The 20,173-nt window shown below is 34.9% G+C and overlaps 5 protein-coding genes across 10 annotated transcripts; all 5 read left to right on the plus strand.

Annotated features, from left to right (window-relative positions):
• The first annotated feature begins 5,886 nt into the window (after positions 1-5,886).
• LOC108851182 (uncharacterized) lies at positions 5,887-6,481 on the plus strand. The gene is given in 2 exon segments (XM_018624597.2): positions 5,887-6,196; positions 6,345-6,481. Coding segments are annotated over 2 exon segments (447 nt in total).
• A 1,537-nt stretch (positions 6,482-8,018) lies between these two features.
• Positions 8,019-9,298, plus strand: LOC108851210 (AP2/ERF and B3 domain-containing transcription factor At1g50680-like). Its single transcript, XM_018624621.2, has one exon. The coding sequence runs from the start codon at positions 8,237-8,239 to the stop codon at positions 9,296-9,298; it is 1,062 nt and encodes a 353-aa protein (XP_018480123.2). The 5' UTR covers positions 8,019-8,236.
• A 2,649-nt stretch (positions 9,299-11,947) lies between these two features.
• On the plus strand, positions 11,948-15,289 carry LOC108851155 (pseudouridine-5'-phosphate glycosidase). 4 transcript variants are annotated; one of them, XM_018624579.2, is made up of 15 exons: positions 11,948-12,179; positions 12,264-12,363; positions 12,452-12,562; positions 12,725-12,797; positions 12,916-13,031; positions 13,103-13,162; positions 13,306-13,414; positions 13,483-13,560; positions 13,647-13,692; positions 13,783-13,903; positions 13,998-14,194; positions 14,275-14,388; positions 14,889-14,995; positions 15,074-15,152; positions 15,239-15,289. In XM_018624579.2, exons 1-9 carry the CDS (start codon positions 12,108-12,110, stop codon positions 13,660-13,662), a joined length of 735 nt encoding a protein of 244 aa, XP_018480081.1. In that variant the 5' UTR covers positions 11,948-12,107; the 3' UTR covers positions 13,663-13,692; positions 13,783-13,903; positions 13,998-14,194; positions 14,275-14,388; positions 14,889-14,995; positions 15,074-15,152; positions 15,239-15,289. The 4 variants fall into 4 exon arrangements, with proteins under 4 accessions (XP_018480081.1, XP_056844235.1, XP_056844231.1 ...); XM_056988255.1 differs by having other exon boundaries at positions 12,725-12,763; positions 12,972-13,031; XM_056988251.1 differs by having other exon boundaries at positions 12,267-12,363.
• Positions 13,791-15,281, plus strand: LOC130497690 (pseudouridine-5'-phosphate glycosidase-like). Its single transcript, XM_056990701.1, has 6 exons — positions 13,791-13,903; positions 13,998-14,046; positions 14,259-14,388; positions 14,889-14,995; positions 15,074-15,147; positions 15,239-15,281. The coding sequence occupies exons 1-6, from the start codon at positions 13,791-13,793 to the stop codon at positions 15,279-15,281; spliced, it is 516 nt and encodes a 171-aa protein (XP_056846681.1).
• Positions 15,290-15,375: 86 nt separating the features above from the next.
• Positions 15,376-20,142, plus strand: LOC108851225 (cytochrome P450 705A22-like). Of its 3 annotated transcripts, none has more exons than XR_008935387.1 (5): positions 15,376-17,099; positions 17,180-17,850; positions 17,945-18,958; positions 19,104-19,829; positions 19,907-20,142. XR_008935387.1 is itself a non-coding variant. In XM_018624638.2 (3 exons), the coding sequence occupies exons 2-3, from the start codon at positions 16,194-16,196 to the stop codon at positions 17,798-17,800; spliced, it is 1,527 nt and encodes a 508-aa protein (XP_018480140.1). In that variant the 5' UTR covers positions 15,376-15,647; positions 15,784-16,193; the 3' UTR covers positions 17,801-17,935. The 3 variants fall into 3 exon arrangements, 1 of the variants encoding a protein (XP_018480140.1); XR_008935386.1 differs by having other exon boundaries at positions 18,091-18,958; XM_018624638.2 differs by lacking the exons at positions 17,945-18,958; positions 19,104-19,829; positions 19,907-20,142 and having other exon boundaries at positions 15,376-15,647; positions 15,784-17,099; positions 17,180-17,935.
• The last annotated feature ends 31 nt before the right edge of the window (positions 20,143-20,173 follow it).

A 20,173-nucleotide genomic window follows, 5' to 3' on the forward strand; every position in this document is an offset into this window, starting at 1 on the left:
AATGCCATAAGTGTTCAAACATCCAAATTTAGCATAATGAAGAACACAGAAAGTGTAAGACATGAAGCATAATGCAAAATGTAGGACGCTCAATGCACAAGTGTATTGTAAGATACAAAATGTATTATAAAATATAAAATGAAGAACACAGAAGTGTAAAGACATGAAGCATAACGCAAATTGTAGGACGCTCAATGCACAAGTGTATTGTAAGATACAGAATGTATTATAAAATATAGAATGCCGAAGTAAATGTATTATAAAATATAAAATGAAGAACACAGAAGTGTAAAGACATGAAGCATAACACAAAATATAGGACGCTCAATGCACAAGTGTATTGTAAGATACAGAATGTGTTATAAAATATAGAATGCCGAAGTGTAAAGGCATGATGCAAAATGTAAGACGTTCAATGCATAAGTGTAGTAGATTCAGAATGTATTGTAAAATATAAAAAAGCAGAAGTGTAAAGACATGATGCAAAATGTGCATACAACAACCAAATGAATGCAGAAAGCGAAATGTAGGAAGCTCATACGACAGCCAAATTTAGTAATACAACTACGTGAATGTCACTCCCCCAAATTCAGAAAGTTAAACAAAGGATTTAGTGGATATAACCCATATAGTTTCTAGAGTCCAGCAAGTTAAGAGATTTGAAAAGCAAAATACCTGTCACAGAACTGCTACACTTGAGATTTCCTCAGAATCTCTCAAACAACATGCTCCTTCTGAAGCACAAACCTGAGGAAATAAAAATAATTAGTCTTTACTTATATAGTATTCCCAAGCTTACCTTGTTCCTTCTAATACTTAAGCCGTTTGGTTTTTATCCCCCAAATTCAGAATGTTCAACAAATGGTTTAGTGGATAACCCATATAGTTTCTAGAGTCAAGCAAGTTATATACTACATCAGACTAAAATAGTTACAAAGAGGTTTGAAAAGAAAAATACCTGTTGCATAAGTCTGCTACACTTGAAATTTCCTCGGAATCTCTCAAACAACATGCTCCTTCTGAAGCACAAACCTGAGAAAATACAAATAATTAGTCTTTACTTACATAGTATTCCCAAAGCTTACCTTGTTCCTTCTAATGCTTAAGCCGTTTGGTTTTATCTGCCAACCCTTGATAACTTGTTACAATCAGCTGGTCGTTAATTTCCATCCAGCAAGTCTTTTTTGTAAGCCATGAGGAGTGAAGCCGTGGGTAGTAAATCACAGTCTTCTGCCAACCCTTGATAACTTGTTGCAATCAGCTGGTCGTTAATTTCCATCCAGCAAGTCTTTTTTTGTAAGCCATGAGGAGTGAAGCCGTGGGTAGTAAATCACAGTCTTTTGCCTTGAGACTTATAAGCCATTTGGTTTTAGTTGCCATCCCCAAACAACTTTTTCTAAGCAGCTGGTCGTTAACTTCCATCCAGCAAAGCTTAGAACTGCCCCATTGACATTGTCATATTATGTTTCCATCCAACAAGTCTTTTTACCGATCTGCCTTTTGTAAGCCATGAGTAGTGAAATAGGGAATCTGTTTTCAATTAGTCTCTGTCTTGAGATCTTCTTAAGCCGTTGGTCATTACTCTATCCATCCATATAATCTAAAACAGATTATCGTCAAGCCGTGGGTAGTAAAAGTGTTTTGCCTTAAGACTTGTAAGCCGTGTGGTCTTTTTTTTTATCCACTAATGACTTTTTTTCTGGGTTGTTGGTCGTTATTTCCAATCCAACAAGTCTTAAACCTCCTATATTTTATGTGTCTTTGTCAAGACATTTGTAAGCCGTGGGTAGGAAATCTGTTTTCAGTTATAGTCTATGTCTTTAGACTTTCTCAAACCGTAACCATTCAAATAACTGTAAACATATTCTCATCAAGCCGTGGGTAGTAAATTTTTGTAAGCCGTGGGTAAGGATGGAATCTGTTTTCAGTTATAGTCCTTATATTAAGACTTTCTCGTAAAAGTCTTTTGTCTTTAAGACTTGTAAGCCGTGTGGTCTTATTTTCCATCCACTAATGATATTTTCCTGGGCTGTTGGTCGTTATTTCCAATCCAACAAGTCTTAAACCTCCCATATTTTCTTTGTCTTTGTCAAGAAATTTGTAAGCCATTGGTAAGGAATCTGTTTTCAGTTAGTCTTTGTCTTTAGACTTTCTCAAACCATAACCTTTCAAATAACTGAAAACATATTCTCATTAAGCCGTGGGTAGTGAACCTTTGTAAGCCGTGGGTAAGGAATCTGTTTTCAGTTATAGTCCTTGCCTTAAGACTTTCTCAAACCGTACCATTCAAATAACTGAAAACAGATTCTCGTAAACGTCTTTTGTCTTTAAGACTTGTAAGCCGTATGGTCTGATTTTCCATCCACTAATGCCTTTTTTTCCTGGGCTGTTGGTCGTTATTTCCAATCCAACAAGTCTTAAATCTCCTACAATTTCTTTGTCTTTGTCAAGACATTTATAAGCCGTGGGTAGGTAATCTATTTTCAGTTATAGTCTTTGTCTTAAGACTTTTTCAAAACGTAACCATGAAAATAAACTGAAACTAGATTCTTGTCAAGCCGTGGGTACTAAAAGTCTTGTCTTTAAGACTTGTAAGCCGCGTGGTATTATTATCCATCCACTAATGCCTTTTTTCTGGACTGTTGGTCGTTATTTCCAATCTAACAAGTCTTAAGCCCCCTCACATTGTCTTTGTCTTTGTCAAGACATTTGTAAGCCGTGGGTAATGAATCTGTTTTCAGTTATAGTCTATGTCTTTAGACTTTCTTAAACCGTAACCATTCCAATAACTGAAAACATATTCTCATCAAGCCGTGGGTAGAAAAAGTCTTGTCTTTAAGGCTTGTAAGCCGTGTAGAAAAAGTATTATCCATCCACTAATGCCTTTTTATTTTCTGGGCTGTTGGTCGTTATTTCCAATCCAACAAGTCTTAAATCTCCTACATTTTCTTTGTCTTTGTCAAGACATTTATAAGCCGTGTGTAGGTAATCTGTTTTCAGTTATAGTCTTTGTCTTAAGACTTTTTCAAAACGTAACCATGAAAATAACTGAAAATAGATTATTGTCAAGCCGTGGGTACTAAAAGTCTTGTCTTTAAGACTTGTAAGCCGTTTGGTATTATTATCCATCCACTAATGCCTTTTTTTCTGGGCTGTTGGTCGTTATTTCCAATCCAACAAGTCTTAAGCCCCCTCACATTGTCTTTGTCTTTGTCAAGACATTTGTAAGCCGTGGGTAATGAATCTGTTTTCAGTTATAGTCATTGTCTTTAAAACTTTCTCAAACCGCAACCATGCAAGTAAACTGAAAACAGATTCTTCTCAAGCCGTGGGTACTAAAACTTTTTTTGTCTTTAAGACTACTGAGTCGAATGCTCTTATTTGCCATCCCCTAACATCCTTCTTTATACATGCACTACCAACCCATATTCTCGGTCCAATTAACAATCTTACTATAGGGGATGGCATAAGTTTCTTCTAGAGGCAGCAAGGGACAATGTTCCCAAATAAGAATCGGACAGAACACTATTAGATTAGTGTCTGTCTAGGATCTTTTTTGGGGTTTGAAAAATAAAAACAAAACAATGTCCCAAATAAGAATCTAACAGAACACTATTAGATTAGCGTCTGTCTATGATCTCTTTTGGGGTTTGAAAAACAAAACCAAAATCAAAACAGTGGCCAAACAAGATTTGTTAGAACATTAGAAGAACGTCTACCTAATATCTTGGTTCTGATAAAACCATAAGAAAACAAAAAAGCTTTAAAAGTCCTATTAAAAGAAGAATCAAAAGGAATCCTGATTTAAAAAATGTCAAGACATCAACGAAAGAATCTCAAAACAAAACCGGAATAAAAGCGCTTTCAAAATAAAACGGGAAAGTCTAGGACATAGAGAGAAATTTACCTTAGAGAGAGGGTGTGAAGCGGAGTCAAAGCCCAACAAAGATCACTGCAAAAAGTTAAAATCTTCAGGAACACTTGTGTTGTAAATCTCCTACGTAATGGTATTACAATGCAAGTGTAACAACATTAGAAATATATACCCTTGTTATCCTCACAGGTTGTCATCATTGCTTTTGAGGTAATGTTGTGTCATCTGCTCTAATTCAGACTGCTTGTCATCCACACCTAATCTCCTTCATTTTTCGTCCACCAAAGGCTTCATCACTTGAAGAATCTTGTTCAGAGCCTCTTCTTCTTGAAGCCTTACTCTCTGTTTCTGTTATAAAACTGCAAAGAAACAAGATATAAATCAAAGAGGCGAGTATAAAAAGAAGGTACGAACAGTAAACAGTGTCGCAAAAGATGATAACTAGATACAGATCAGAACTGATTGCATATCAATTGCCTCAAACTGGTTACACGAAACCCTAACTTACAACTTAACCAAGATTTGAACAGTTCCGGAAACCCTAAAACAAAATCGCGACATGAGACAGAGACGTACCTCGACGAAGACGAGCGAGAAACCCTAACTAGTCAGACAGATCGGTTTCAGGCGAATAACGAGAGAAAAGATTTTTTATGCGAAACTTTAGAAATCATTATGAAACAAATTCACGATTTGCAGAGATCAAAACACTTGCTAATCTGAGAATTCAAAGGGATTTGCTGTTTCAGAAAATTCTGGAAGCGTATCTGATTGATAGAGAGTTCTTGAAAGAAGAGAGAGAATACGAAACTGATTTTAGGGGAAAATGTTTTCTTTATTGCGTTTGATGACATGCCGTCTCTCCTAACGGTTGGTTAATTTGAGTCGGTTCTCGATCAAGCGTTTGACAACACACGCGTTTCATCTAACGGTTATGAGCTTGTAAATTGTGGTCGAACCGGTCTTGCGTTCTTAGAAAACCAACCTTAAACCGAGTTGTATTTAAATAAGTATTAAAATCAAGTTGTAAAAGATAAAATAAAATCAAAATCAAAATTACATCATTTTTATTTTAAAGTAAAAAATATATTGTTAATATATGTATATAAAAATTATATATTCTAATATTAACTAAATAATAATATTAAATTTACAAAAAATTTGTAAAACAAGTTAAAATTTTTAAGTTGAGTATTATTTTATATACAGTTTCATGTTTATTATAAATTTTATAATATTATCATCTATGTAAAAATATTTAATTTTCAATTTCTATTTTCAAAAAAGATATATTTTTATTTTCTTTAAAAATAGAAATTACATAAAATAAATTAAAATATTTCATATTTAAAATGAGCTTAAATAAATAAATTAGATGTGTGCTTAATATTAAACGCTTAATAATAAACTGTCAGTACAACTTAAATTATTACCAAAAGATAAATATCAAATTAGTCTGTAAATGTTGCTAAAAAAATTGTCTGTAAGTAAAAAAACTAGTCTTGCATTTATCGAACCTCGCCATAGCTTCAAAAGAAATCAAAGACAATCATAATTTCTTATAAATCTATAATTTACTCTTAGATTTCTATATGTTTTCAGTCTTCCCTATGTTTTTTTTTTTAATGAAACATTGCATGGAAAAAAACGACTAGTCTTGCCAAAAAGGAAAATATTGTTAATTGCAATATTTCAACCATCCAGTAATGAAAATAAAAAGAAATGAGAAAGGAAAACTCAACTGACCATTTTTAATTTCACGTGTTATAGTTAAAGCAGGGCTACTCTCTGACTTGAATGGAGTTCTTGTGTCTCTTGATCGTTTATGTTCTTTCATTCTATGCTTGTTGGTTCTTGTCACTGGAAGTCAATTTTCTTCTCTGCTTATTACTACCAAAGCTTACACTGAAGTCAATATCTACAGAGCTGGAGAACTCGCTGTAAGTTTCCTTCACTCCCTGTATATATTTAATGTTTCTATTTAGAGAAACTCATTTTGTGTGCTTTGTTCCATGACATTAGTCACTGCATTGCTCATACTATTACGAAGTGCGTCAAAGATCACACAGACGGCTCACGCTGTGACATGTTTAGCTGCGAAATGGCATGTATGCGCAACGTTAGAATCTTTTGAGATAGCAGATGGAGAGACTCCAACTTTGGTTGCTAGAAACAGTCATAGCAATAAAGGCAATGATGTTATTACGTTATCAGAATCAGATAGTGACGATTATTGTGACGAAGAAGATGATCTAGACAACAATAACATCATTCCTGCTTATGCTTTCGGTACCATCTCATTCCAAAAGCGACAAGCTCTAGGTAAACCGAAAAAAAAAAAGTCTTATGCAATGCCTTTTGTCATAATGGTTTACTTGACTATGTCTGGTTGGATTTTTTTTATGTGTTTGTCATATAATGGTTTAGTACTTGACCCATGTCTGGTTGGAATTTTTTTGTTTGTTTGTAGTGAGTTACTTCGAGAATAACAGAGCAGGAATCACAGTTTAGTGATTTACACTTGATAGAGGTACACTCCATACAATTTTCGGACTTGAATTGTCTCTTGTTCTCTGGCTTCTTGGTAAAACCATTGGCATTCCTTGAATCTCTTATCTGAGATCATCAAGAATGTTTTGGCACTATAATCACTTTGAAATTATTTCTTTTTTTCTTTTTCATTGTAAATTAGTTATCTTTGCTTTAAGTACGTCAGTGTATTCTTATTGTTATAGAGTTCATGTTATTGCAAATTAGATTCAAAATAAAAAGTTATCATTTCCTTTTCTACTTTTCACATTGTCTTTTAAATTTTGCAAATAATTGTACTTTTAGCAAAATAAAATATAAAATTCATGCTCAGTTTCTTGGATTACAATTACATCATGTTAGTGGATGATGTAGGAATTTATAAGTGTACAGACAATTAAAGAGTTGTCTAACAAGAGTGAGTGACGTAGAAAAAGTTAAAGCTAAACTACAAAACAACAACTGAATACTTCACTAATTAAGCTCAGAGAGATTAAACAGAGGACAAAGATCCAGTAATCATCACTTACTATGTACTTGACCCATAAAAACATATTTGCTCGGATCTTCTTTGTTCTCTACTTCCGGAGGATTACGAGTCTTTCAGTGAGATACAGGGGTCTGAAGGATCATCACACTCAGCATCTTTCTGTAATATTACGTTCCGTGGATGCTATACGGACTCTATAGAGCATCGATCCTAACTCTTTACATATGAACCTTTACTGACTTCTTCTTCTATATAACTTATTGATAAATTGTCACCAATAGATCAATTGATGATACCTTGTCTTAAAGGGTGAATGAAGTAAGAACATATTTTTGATTGTCTCTACTTGACTTAAAGTTATTATTTGTATAAAATCATACATTTATTACATAGTTATATTGTAGTTCAGATTACACATAACAAAAATATAGAATAGTTTTGATTTTTTGTCGAAACTGTCATATATTTTCATACAATATAGTCCTATATGTTATTCTATCACAAGGGGACAGCCATACATTATAGTTCTAATTGTTTATTATCCTAGTGCTATGATTATTTTCTTAATTTATTTTCTCACTAGGGTGATTGAGAAAATTCGTTCAGACTTTAAATATAGTTCAATAAGAAATATTGGCGATGACGAAAGATACTTTAAAACTTGGCATTGGCTTGATTCACAAAATAACAAAAATCAAATATAGAAAATAGTATAGAACAGCTAAGAGTAATTTCCATTTTTATACTGCAAAAATGAAAATATTTATATTCTTTTTTTACTGAAATTTGAAAACAATCTAAATATTTAGATTCTCACTATTAAATAATTCTAAAAGTACTTGTTTTTTTTTACTTCTTGATTTTTTGTTAACATACAAATTGACATTGTTAGTCTATCCGAGAGATATTTTTGTTTAACCAATCAGGGAACAAAAAATAAATTGACGAAAATTCAATAAAAATTAACAAAAGTAGAATACGGAACCACTGCATATGGGATGAGAAAAGTTATGTTAACATAAAAACTCAAAGTTACTTTTCCTTTTTTTCAGCTGCTATTATTCTCGTAGCTAGTTACCTTTTTTCTCACGTAACCTTTTAACAAAAATGTAACATGTGTTACCAAAAAGGAAAGTCTTTCTACTTGCAATATTCGACCGTTCAATTATGGAATTAAATAGAAATGAAAAATGGAAAGTCACTGATGTTTAAATACACCTGCAGTGCAACACCAATACCTACAACACAATTACAAGAAACATAGCATTCAGCTTCCTACGGTTTACCTCTTAGAGTTCTCTAGTTAAGTTCTACGTTGGCTTTTTCTTTGCTTCCTTCTCGCTATGTTTCTAGTATCCTCTGTTATTCCAATGGACGTTTCAAAGTCTGAGACTTTAAACACAAACGACTCTTATTTACCTGTCAAGAAACGTATGAGACTTAACGAACCTCCCACCGACAAAGCCCTAGTTTCCACTGCTATAGACAAGGTTTATTTTTCAAACAACGCAAAGTACAAGGGAGTTGTTCAGCATCAGAACGGTCACTGGGGGGCTCAGATTTACGTAGACCACAAACGGATCTGGCTCGGGACTTTCAAATCAGCTGCTGAAGCCGCCATGGGGTATGATAGCGCATCCATCAAGCTTCGGAGCTTCGACGCAAACTCGTATAGGAACTTCCCTTTGTCTGATTTAACGGTCCACGAACCTGTGTTTCAAAAAGGCTACACAACGGAAGCTGTGTTGAACATGATCAAAGACGGTTCTTACCCACGCGAGTTTCAAGAGTTTCTCAAAAACCGTTCTCAGGTTGCCGTGGGATCAAAACAGAGCCGAAGGGATGAAGAACCGAACAAGTGCTTCTCTTGCACGCAGCTTTTTCAGAAGGAACTGACAGCGAGCGATGTAGGGAAACTCAACAGGCTTGTGATACCCAAGAAGTATGCAGTGAAGTATTTACCTTTTCTAAGCGATGATCAAAGCGAAAGAGAAGAGGGTGAAATAGTAGAAGACGTTGAGGTTGTGTTTTATGACAGAGAGATGAGACAGTGGAAGTTTAGGTATTGTTACTGGAGAAGTAGTCAGAGCTTTGTGTTAACCAGAGGATGGATTGGTTTCGTCAAGGAGAAGAGGCTCAAGGAGAAAGATGTGATCACTTTTTACACTTGTGATGTTCCGACGTTAGAAGGCCAGAGCAAGAACTTCTTGATGGTCGATGTTCATCGCTTTTCAGACAACGAGACTGTGGTCACAGATGAGGAAGTAAACAAGATAGTTCATAACAGTTCTGATGATGTAATGAAACCAGATAACTTCTCTAAATCGAAGTTAGGAGAAGAAGAAACCAAGCCAGAGGAGAACAAAGGAGGAGGGTTTATGTTGTTTGGTGTTAGGATCCAATAGTTTAAAGAATATATATCTGTAATCGAAAATAATAGATTTTTTTACTGAACAAATAATAGATTTTTAAAAATTGGAAAGAAAACAAAGTTATACGAAAATAATAGATTTAAAATTAATAGACTCCGTTGACAAAAAAAAATTAATAGACTCAAATCTTATTAGTCCCTCTTCTCGCTTATCTCTTATCTCTTCTCTCTTACTTTTAACACACCAAAAAAATGCAAACCACTAAAAATCTAATAAAAAAAAGTCACAACTCAACAGATAAAAGTTAATCATCAAGTAATCAAATCCACTACTTAAATACCTTTATGGCACACTCTTATCCAAAAACAATTATTTGTCTAAGCATCATGGCCTAGGATCATAACCATGTAGTTTGATGATGATCATGAACAAAGTTTCCTTATCTACTGTACATCCACAGTAAACAATTTAAATTTGCACAAAACAATTACAAATTCCAAGCACAGAACAAGTCAAGATATGTCTCAATGAGGAACCAACGTATTATAAGTGAGAAATTTGTATAGGTATAATTCAATTTAACAGATTTTCAAATTTGTGTCAACTATTAAATCTGAGAATACACGAAGCAAAGGAACTAGCAAATTCCTTCTATAGCCACGGTTGTAACATTCCAATTTACAAGCCTCTAAACTTTCATCAAAAAGTTAATAGTTATGATAAAAATTTCAAACAGTAATAACTCAAGATAAATCCGAACATGAATGCTTAAAGGTTGAAAAGAAACATATCACGAGTTGAAGAGTCTCTTTAAGTGCCCATCTTTGCAGTTTTTGACAGCTTCAGTAAGAGCAATGAACTTCTTAAAGCCAGCGGTTGCTGTTCTTGTTAACACATCCTCATTCCTCACTGTTCGCTATGAATCTAGCTGCTATAGCCGGATTAGTATTGCCAGGACGTGCAGGTGGGGGTTGCTGTAAAACCTTGAGCATGGTTAATCAAATATGAATTTCGTCTAACATAAATCCAATGCTTTATTAGAATTTTTCTTAAACAACTCGTTCCAAAGCCTTGTAATGCTAATGCAACAGCTTTCCACCTAAACATAGGGATCTAGAGAACCAACCTAATAGTTGGGATTTGAGTTTTCCTTGGATAGATACAAGAAGCTCAATTTTTGATCCGCTGGAACATTTTGGAAGCTCAAGATATGTCCAGCTCTTCCTTCATTGTAGATGCCAAGTATCTTTCTAACGGATTTTGTTTTTGATGTTTTTGTTGAATCTCATCGCCAAAGTTCATTGAAAACTTCAAAAGATCAATAACTTGGTATGTTGTTTCACCATATAAATTCATTTTTTTCCAAAATATCTGCCTGCAATCTGATGTCATTAAACTAAAATTTCAAATAATTTAACCTAGTTAATAATATTTAAAATTAAATTTCTTTTAAATATAATATTAAAATGATTTTTCTGATTATTCAAAATAAATTTGACAAAAAATTATCTAAAATAAAAATGATAATATTATAGAAATTTTAAAATATAGATAATTCATAAAAGCATAAAATTATCAAAAATTTAATGTTGTAAACTATAAAAGCTATAGACGTTGAAATCTTTTAAGTATATATATATAAAAGGAGCAAAAATAGAAAATCTCTTAAATATAAAATGAGAAAATATTTTTATGATATAAAACTATCACATTAAAATTAAAATCTTTTTGAAATTAACATTATTTGTTTGATAAATCACAAGAAATACTATTAGTTTATACTCTTCTTAATATTTTTTATAAAAGAATAACTATTTACACATTAGACTATTTAAATAAAATACATTATTACACATAAGATTATTTTAGTATTTAAAAATATTATTTATTTTACTTATTTATTTATTATAACTAAATATTATACTGTAAATAACTAATTAAATTTATAAATTATTATTAAAATATTAAAAATTAAATTAATTTAAATATTAAAAATAAAATAATATATAATATTTTATAAGAAATCACTAAACTAAAATAAATTCATCATCACTGATCAAATTAAAATTATTAAAGTTTGTAATACATTTTATATAAAAAGTAAATAATTACTATATTTTAAAAAAATATTTATATTATATAAAAATAAATAAATATTTAGAAATTTTTATTTTTATTTAAAAATATATTTACTATCACGAATCAAAATCTATAGTAATCGATTTCAAATGCTAAAATAGATTATAAGTAAATAAATCAAAATAATAAATAACTTAAGTTTTAAATATTTAAATATATTTCATAAAATACTATAATATAGTTAACAAGTATAAATAAGTAATATAAAAATATTTTAGATGCTAAAGATATATTATGAAATACCTTGAACTTTGTTCAATCTGTTAGAATTTGTAATAATTATTTTACAAAATTGCTCAAATATTAAATTTCCTTAGATTTAGTATGTATTAAAATTCTCTCAAATTTGTAGACTTGTGAAAAAATTCTTACTGTTTGAATTAAAATTAAAAATATATTTTTTTTATAAATATCATAAAACTATTTTAAACAAATTATTTTTATATATTTTAAATGTTTAAGTTAAAAATAAAAAACTTTGAAATATTACATAGACGTTAAAAAAAACTTAGAAGTTTTATTTGTAATTTATTTCAAAGAAGAGAGGGATCCAGAATTTGATCGTATAATATAATTCTGTTCAGTTATGTGAATATTCTTCTGCAGATTTGAGTACCGATCTCACTCACTTCTCAGTGTGTTCGTATATAAAGAATATTAAAAAGGTCGAATCTTTCGGTTGGTTAGAGTGAATCAGAGAGAAATGGCTTCCTCTCTTTCTAGAATCTCAGCTCTCCACAATCATATCTCCCCTCTCGAAGCCAACAACAACAAGGTTTCTGTGTATAAAGGATCAATCTTTATCATTCAGTTTTGTCTCTTCTTCCTCTGATCTTGATTTGATTTCTCTTTTGTGAAGAAGCTAAGGAGTCTGGTCAAGATAATATCTCCACAAGTGTCTGAAGCCATATCCAATGGACGTGCTGTGGTCGCTCTTGAGTCCACCATTATCTCACATGGTTTTGTTTTGTTATTGTTCAATCCATTGCTATATGTCTGATTGATTCTTGGATCTTGGTCCTGATTTGAAACTATGCATTGTTGTAGGGATGCCTTACCCTCAAAACCTGCAAACAGCAAAAGAGGTTGAGTCAATTGTGAGAGAAAATGGAGCAGTCCCTGCCACAATAGCTATCTTGTACGGAGTGCCTTGCATAGGTGAGTCACATTATGTGTTTACAACATCTTTGCTAGTTTATATTGTACTGAAAACCCAACTTGGATAGAGAAACTCTTATTAGGCAAAGGATTATAAAGCAGTAGAGACGTCTTGTAGGTGTTATATCTTCTCCTTATAGATGCTGATTTGTAGTAAAACAGGTCTGAGCGAAGAAGAACTAGAACGTTATACCACATGTTGTGAGTCACTCTATATATGCTCTCCTCACTTCTGGTAGCTCTCTACTTATTGCACCATCATAATATGTTCACCAGTACAACCGACAACATATGACTTGCTTATTACTAGTTTATGATTGTTTTGTCATAAACGGATGCTTATTTGCTTTCAGCCAACGGAGACTGGTTTCTTGTTCTTCCACATATCACGTACATTGTTTTACTTCAGGTGGCAACAAGAGCAAATGGTGCAACTACAGTCTCTGCAACGTTGTTTTTCGCTTCAGTGGTAACTCAACTTGTTGATCTATCTTTTCTTTAAGTAACATTGGTATCATTTCATACTCATTTCATCCCAAGGTTGGCATCCAAGTTTTTGTAACCGCGGGATAGGAGGTGTGCATAGGCATGCTGACCATAGTAAGTTATGTCCATCTTGCACTTTTAATTTCAAAATTTTTATTTACATGGTTAGAAACTCCGTTTAGATGATTGTGTTTAGTACTTTTTGATGCCAATATGTACTCCTTAATGCGGTGCTATACTGTGTGTTTGTGATGCAGCTATGGACATATCATCTGATCTTACTGCACTCGGAAGGACTCCTATAGCAGTGATATCAGCAGGCGTTAAATCAATACTTCATATCCCAAAGACTCTTGAATATCTTTGGTATATAAAGGCATATTAATCAATTACCGAGAGTTAATATTCATAGGAGCTCTTGGTTGATAATGCAGGAAACGCAAGAAGTGTATGTTGCTGCATACAAGAGTGATGAGTTTCCAGCATTTTTCACAGAAAAAAGCGGCTGTAAGGTGCAAACTCGTACATTAGCACTGATCTCAATCACTTGGTTCTACTTAGATATTTAGTTCTGATGTGGATATATTGACTTCTGTAGGCACCTTCCCGTGTAGATTGCCCTGAAGACTGTGCTCGAGTAATAGGCAAGAGCAGACTTGTCTCAAAGTCATCCTTTTTCAATAATACATGAGCTTTTGATCCCTTACCACCTTGTAAATAACTGCTTTTGTCAGATGCAAACATGAAGCTAAACTGTAAGGCGGGGATTTTATTCGCTGTTCCAATCCCAAAACAGCATTCAGCTGCTGGATATCTTATCGAATCAGCAACACAGCGTGCTCTTACAGAAGCAAGGTCATAAGAAAAAGCTTGTATCAGAACACTTTTAGGTGCTTTGCTTCTTTTTGTTGTTTTCGTCAGTCTGAAATCTTAATTTGGTTTTGGCCAGGGAACAAAACGTTACTGGAAATGCAGAAACTCCATTCTTACTTGCAAGGGTGAATGACTCAAGTGATCATTATTACTAGTTTATGATCCTGGATCAATCTTTATCATTCAGTTTGGTCAAGATATCTCCACAAGTGTCTGAAGCCATATCCAATGGACGTGCTGTGGTCGCTCTTGAGTCAACCATTATCTCACATGGTTTGTTATTGTTCAATCCATTGCTATGTATGATTGATTCTTGGATCTTGGTCCTGATTTGCAGCTATGCATTGTTGTAGGGATGCCTTACCTTCAAAATCTGCTGCAAACAGCAAAAGAAGTTGAGTCAATTGTGAGAGATAATGGAGTAGTCCCTGCCACAATAGCTATCTTGAACGGAGTACCTTGCATAGGTGAGTCATAATATGTGTTTACAACATCTTTGCTAGTTTATATTGTACTGAAAACCCAACTTGGATAGAGAAACTCTTATTAGGCAGTAGAGACGTCTTGTAGGTGTTATCTTCTCCTTATAGATGCTGATTTGTAGAAAAACAGGTCTGAGCGAAGATGAACTAGAACGTCTCTACTTATTGCACCATCATAATGTTCACCAGTACAACCGAGAACATATGACTTGCTTATTTTTAGTTTATGATTGTTTTTCGTAAACGGATACTTATTTGCTTTTCAATGATAACTCAACTTGTTGATATATCTTTCTTAAAGTAAATCCTTTCATACTCATTTCATCCGAAGGTTGGCATCCAAGTTTTATGTCCATCTTGCACTTTTCATTTCAATTTTTTTATTTACATGGTTAGATACCTCCGCTTAGATGATTGTATTTAGTACTTTTTGAAGCCAATATGTACTCCTTAATGCGGTGCTATACTGTGTGTTTGTGATGCAGCTATGGACATATCATCTGATCTTACTGCACTCGGAAGGACTCCTATAGCAGTGATATCAGCAGGCGTTAAATCAATACTTGATATCCCAAAGACTCTTAGATATTTGGTATATAACCCCTCGTAAAGGCATATTAATCAATAACCGAGAGTTAATATTCATAGAAGCTATTGGTTGATAATGCAGGAAACGCAAGAAGTGTATGTTGCTGCATACAAGAGTGATGAGTGTCCAGCATTTTTCACAGAAAAAAAGCGGCTGTAAGGTGCAAAATCGTACGTTAGCACTGATCTCAATCACTTGGTTCTACTTAGATATTTAGTTCTGATGTGGATATATTGACTTCTGTAGGCACCTTCCCGTGCAGATTGCCGTGAAGACTGTGCTCGAGTAATATAGGCAAGAGCAGACTTGTCTCAAAGTCTTCCTTTTTCAATAATACATGAGCTTTGATCCCTTACCACCTTGTAAATAACTGCTTTTGTCAGATGCAAACATGAAAGCTAAACCGTAAGGCGGGGATTCTATTCGATGTTCCAATCCCAAAACAGCATTCAGCTGCTGGATATCTTATCGAATCAGCAACACAGCGTGCTCTTACAGAAGCAAGGCCATAAGAAAAAGCTTGTATCAGAACACTTTTAGGTGCTTTGCTTCTTTTTGTTGTTTTGTCAGTCTGAAATCTTAACTGGAAATGCAGAAACTCCATTCTTACTGTTAAGGGTGAATGAGTTAACTGGAGGCACGTCACTTGCAGCAAGTATCCTTTCTCTATAGGTTCCCTTAGTGTCTAATCACTTTTAAGTAGTTCAGAAGTTTATATCTGTATCCAATCCAAACCCTTTCAGAAACAGCAATGTCTCAGCATTGTAAATCTTGAGTTCTCCTTGTCACAGTTTCAGATATTGCGCTTGTGAAAAACAATGCCCTGATCGGTTTTCAGATTGCAGTAGCACTTTCTCAGCTGTTGTGAGCTTCCTTATCAACCTCAAGCTCAGACTCAGGTTCATGATTCAGGACTGATCAAAGATGTTTTAGATTGGTAGTTATCCAGTGTGTTTTAATGTTGCTTATGAAAGATTGTTTCCATAGCCAAAGAAACTCCTTTTAATATATTTTTGCACATGTTATATGAATATTTTTATATCATGTGGAACCCCACCTGTCTCTGCAACGTTCCCTAAAGAATTATTAATTATATATACATATCCCAAAGGATCTAAGGATAGATATGCTCTGGAGAGTATATCTATAATATAACTATTTTTGCTTCACTTTAAGCTCTCTCTACAGTTTTTGGACAACAATGGCTGCAATCACCGTTGACTTTCAGCTCTGCTTCATCTTCATCTTCTTATGGCTCCTCACACGCTTCTGCCTCTCTGCTTTCTTCTTCAAGAAACCAAAAGATCTACCTCCGAGTCCACCATCTCTACCGATCATTGGTCATCTGCACCATCTCCTCTCTGTTCCAGTTCACAAATCATTTCAGAAAGTCTCTTCCAAGTATGGTCCTCTCCTTCACCTCCGTGCCTTTACTGTCCCAATCGTTCTTGTCTCATCTGGCTCCATGGCCTATGAAGTTTTGAGGACCCAGGGCCTGAACTTTGCTACCCGTGACCGTGAGGTTCCTACAATGGAAAAATCATTACTGTTTGGATCTTTTGGCTTTCTCTCAGCGCCTTATGGAGATTACTGGAAGTTCATGAAGAAAATATTAGTCACAAAACTTCTTGGGCCTCATTCTCTCGAGCGGACACGGCTCATTCGTGGGGAAGAACTTAAGACATTCCGTGCTATTCTGTTTGACAAGGCGGCAAAGAATGATGCTGTTGATGTTGGTGAAGAGATGATGAAACTGACGAATAACTCCATTTGCAGGATGATCATGGGAAGGAAGTGTTCTGAGGAGGACGGTGAAGCAGAGCAAATCAGAAGCTTGGTGACTAAGTCAGTTAGTTTGGCGAAGAAGTTCCTTATAGCTACCACAGTTGGTCGACTTCTCAAGAAGGTTGGGATCTCACTGTTTGAGAAGGAAATCATGGAGGTCTCAGAGAGGTACGATGAATTGCTGGAGAAGATTATTAAGGAACATGAGAAGAGTCCTAACCAGAAAGAGGACAGAGACATGATGGATGTTCTGTTGGAAGTTTGTGCAGATGAAAATGCTGAGTTTAAGATTTCCAGGAACCAGATCAAAGCGCTTTTTGTGGTACTGTTCTGAGCTTCTCTTCATATTCTTCAATGGCTACTTAAAGTCTCTTATATTTCAACATTGTTCACTGATTGCAGGAACTTTTCATTGGAGGCACTGATACTTCAGCAGAAACAACACAGTGGATAATGGCGGAACTGATTAACCACCCTGAGATTCTTAAAACTCTGAGAGAAGAGATTGAATCTGTTGTCGGGAAAACAAGGTTGATTCAAGAAACAGATCTCTCAGGCCTTCCTTATTTGCAGGCTGTAGTGAAGGAAGGGCTAAGACTACACCCGCATGGGCCAGTCTTGGTGAGGACTGCAACGGAAGGATGCAAGATCGGAGGGTTTTACATACCACAGAACACTACTATTCTCATAAACGCTTATGCGGTGATGAGAGATCCGGATTCATGGGAAGAACCAGAAAAGTTTCAACCGGAGAGGTTCATGGTTTCTCCTTCAAAGGGGGAAAAAGAGATGAGAGAGCAGTTAGCTTTGAACTACCTTCCTTTTGGGAGCGGAAGAAGAGGATGCCCTGGATCAAACTTAGCTTATATCTTCATTGGGGTAGCCATTGGAACGATGGTGCAGTGTTTTGACTGGATTGTTAATGATAATAAGGTGAACATGGAAGAGGCTGGAGATATGACCTTGCGTATGGCTCATCCACTTAAATGCACTCTTGTTGCTCGAATTGACCCTTCTGGTTGATGGTTGAGTTTGATATGTCCTGTTGAAGTTGCAGACATACATCATGTCTGGTAATGTTGTTTTGTACCGTTCATAACATAACTTGTTGTCTTTATGTCTAAGACATCTGTTAAATAAGGGATGGTGATTGTGAAACTTCTGTAGTAAGTCGGAAAAGTTGCAGATAGCAAGAAATGCCAAAGACGTCGAAGGAAGAATAGTTGCACATTTTAGATTTGTCTACTTTAACTTATCATTACACTTTCACTACCTACCTGCTACTTCTGATGATGATACACTTGTTCTTCCAGCTTCCGAAGAAGGCTCTACTGCCATAGAAAACACAGGAGCTTTTGCTCTTTATCGTTGCTGGGAGGAGCTTGAGTTCTCTGACTTGAAAGGGAGTTTCATCTTATCCAGTGATTCATTGAACTGGTGCAAGATTTGGGGTAGCCATTTGGTACAATGGTACAGTGTTTTGACTATAGTATCAATGGCGACAAGGTTAACAAACAAGAGTCTTCTCCTTGCACTGTTTATAACAGAACTTGTTGTCTTTGTGTCTTAGGCATCTGTTAAATAAACTCGTTTAAGTACAGGACAAGGTGCGAGATTTTAGTAATAAATTAGGAAACAGTTGCAGATAACACTTTAGATAAGTCTTCTTTCAACTTATTATTACACTTTTATTAGTTCCTAAACCTGATGCTTCCAAAGCTTCAAAAGAAGGCTTTACTGCCATAGAAAATACGGGAGTTGGTACTCTTTGGAGTGTGGTGGGAGGAGCTTGAGTTCTCCTTATAGATACTGATTTGTAGTTAACAGGTCTGAACGAAGAAGAACTAGAACGTCTTGCATCTCTTGGGAAAAGTGTCCAAAAGACCGCAGGCAGGGACATACCACATGTTGTGAGTTACTCTATGCTTCTTATAGACGCACACGTTATTTACTTTCAGTCCACGCAGACTGTTTTCGTTCTTCCATATATTACATGCATTGTTTTGCTTCAGGTGGCAACAAGAGCAAATGGTGCAACTACAGTCTCTGCAACTTTGTTTTTCGTTAGTAACATTGCTATCATTTAGACTCATTTCATCTAAAGCCTTTGTTTGTTATAGGTTTGGCATCCAAGTTTTTGTAACCGGTGGGATAGGAGGTGTGCATAGGCATGCCAACGACGTACGTTATCTCCATTTTGTACTTTTAGTTTTCATATACATGGTTAGAAACTCTGTCTAGGTGATGGTCGACTGTTGAGGACTTTTTAAGTTTTGAAGCCAATATGCACTCCTTAGGCGTTTGCTATATTGTGTTTGTGATGCAGCTATGGACATATCACCTGATCTTACTGCATTCAGAAGAACTCTATCGAGGGTTCGAATCCCTCTCTCTCCTTTTGTTGGATGAATAGATTTTTTTATTTATTGGCTTTTTTACTTCTTAGCATCATAAAATGCTGAAATTGAATTGACGAACAACCAACAGCAATATTACTATTTTAGTCGTCTTGAATAAAAATAAAAATGGGGCATAGCCAAGCGGTAAGGCAACGGGTTTTGGTCCCGCTATTCGGAGGTTCGAATCCTTCCGTCCCAGAGTCCAGTCATTACGAAATCCTATAGCAGTGATATTAGCAGCCAAAGACTGGTATATCATCCCTTGTCAATGCATATTAGTCAACAATTAAGAGTTAAAAGTTTTCATCAGAGCCATTCGTTGACAATGCAGGAAACTCAAGAAGCTGATATTATCGATATAAGTTTTCATCTTATCGAATCAACAACACAGCGTGCTCTTACAGAAGCAAGGTCACCCAAAGATCTTTGTGTGACCTTGCTTCTAGAAGCTGATACTTTCCAAACATGCTTGCATCAAAGTACTTGAAGTATTTGCTTATTTTATTGTCTGAAATCAGAATTTGGTTATGGCCAGGGAACAAAATGTTACTGGAAATGCAGGACCATACTTACTTGCACGAGTAAATGAGTTAACTGGAGACACGTCACTTACCGCAAGTATCCTTTCTTCAGAGGTTCAGAAACTTGTATATGTATCCAAATTCCAAACCCTTTCAGAAACAGAAATGTCTCAGCATTGTAAATCTTGAGTTCCTTGACACAGTTTCAGATATTGCTCTTGTGAAAATCAATGCCCTTATTGGTTCTCAGATTGCAGTAGCGCTTTATCAGCTGACGTGAGCTTCCTTATCAACCTCAAGCTCAAACTCAGGTTCTTGATTCAGGACAGATCAAAGATGTTTTAGATTGATAGTTATCCAGTGTGTTTTAATGCTGTTTGTGAAAGATTTGTTTCTTGAACCCAAAAAACTCTTTTTAACATATGTTCACATGTGGAACCTGATCTGTCTCCTTGTGCAACGTTCTCTAAAGAATA

The sequence above is a fragment of the Raphanus sativus genome, chromosome 1 (assembly GCF_000801105.2).
Source record: "Raphanus sativus cultivar WK10039 chromosome 1, ASM80110v3, whole genome shotgun sequence".
Taxonomy (NCBI): Eukaryota; Viridiplantae; Streptophyta; class Magnoliopsida; order Brassicales; family Brassicaceae; genus Raphanus; species Raphanus sativus.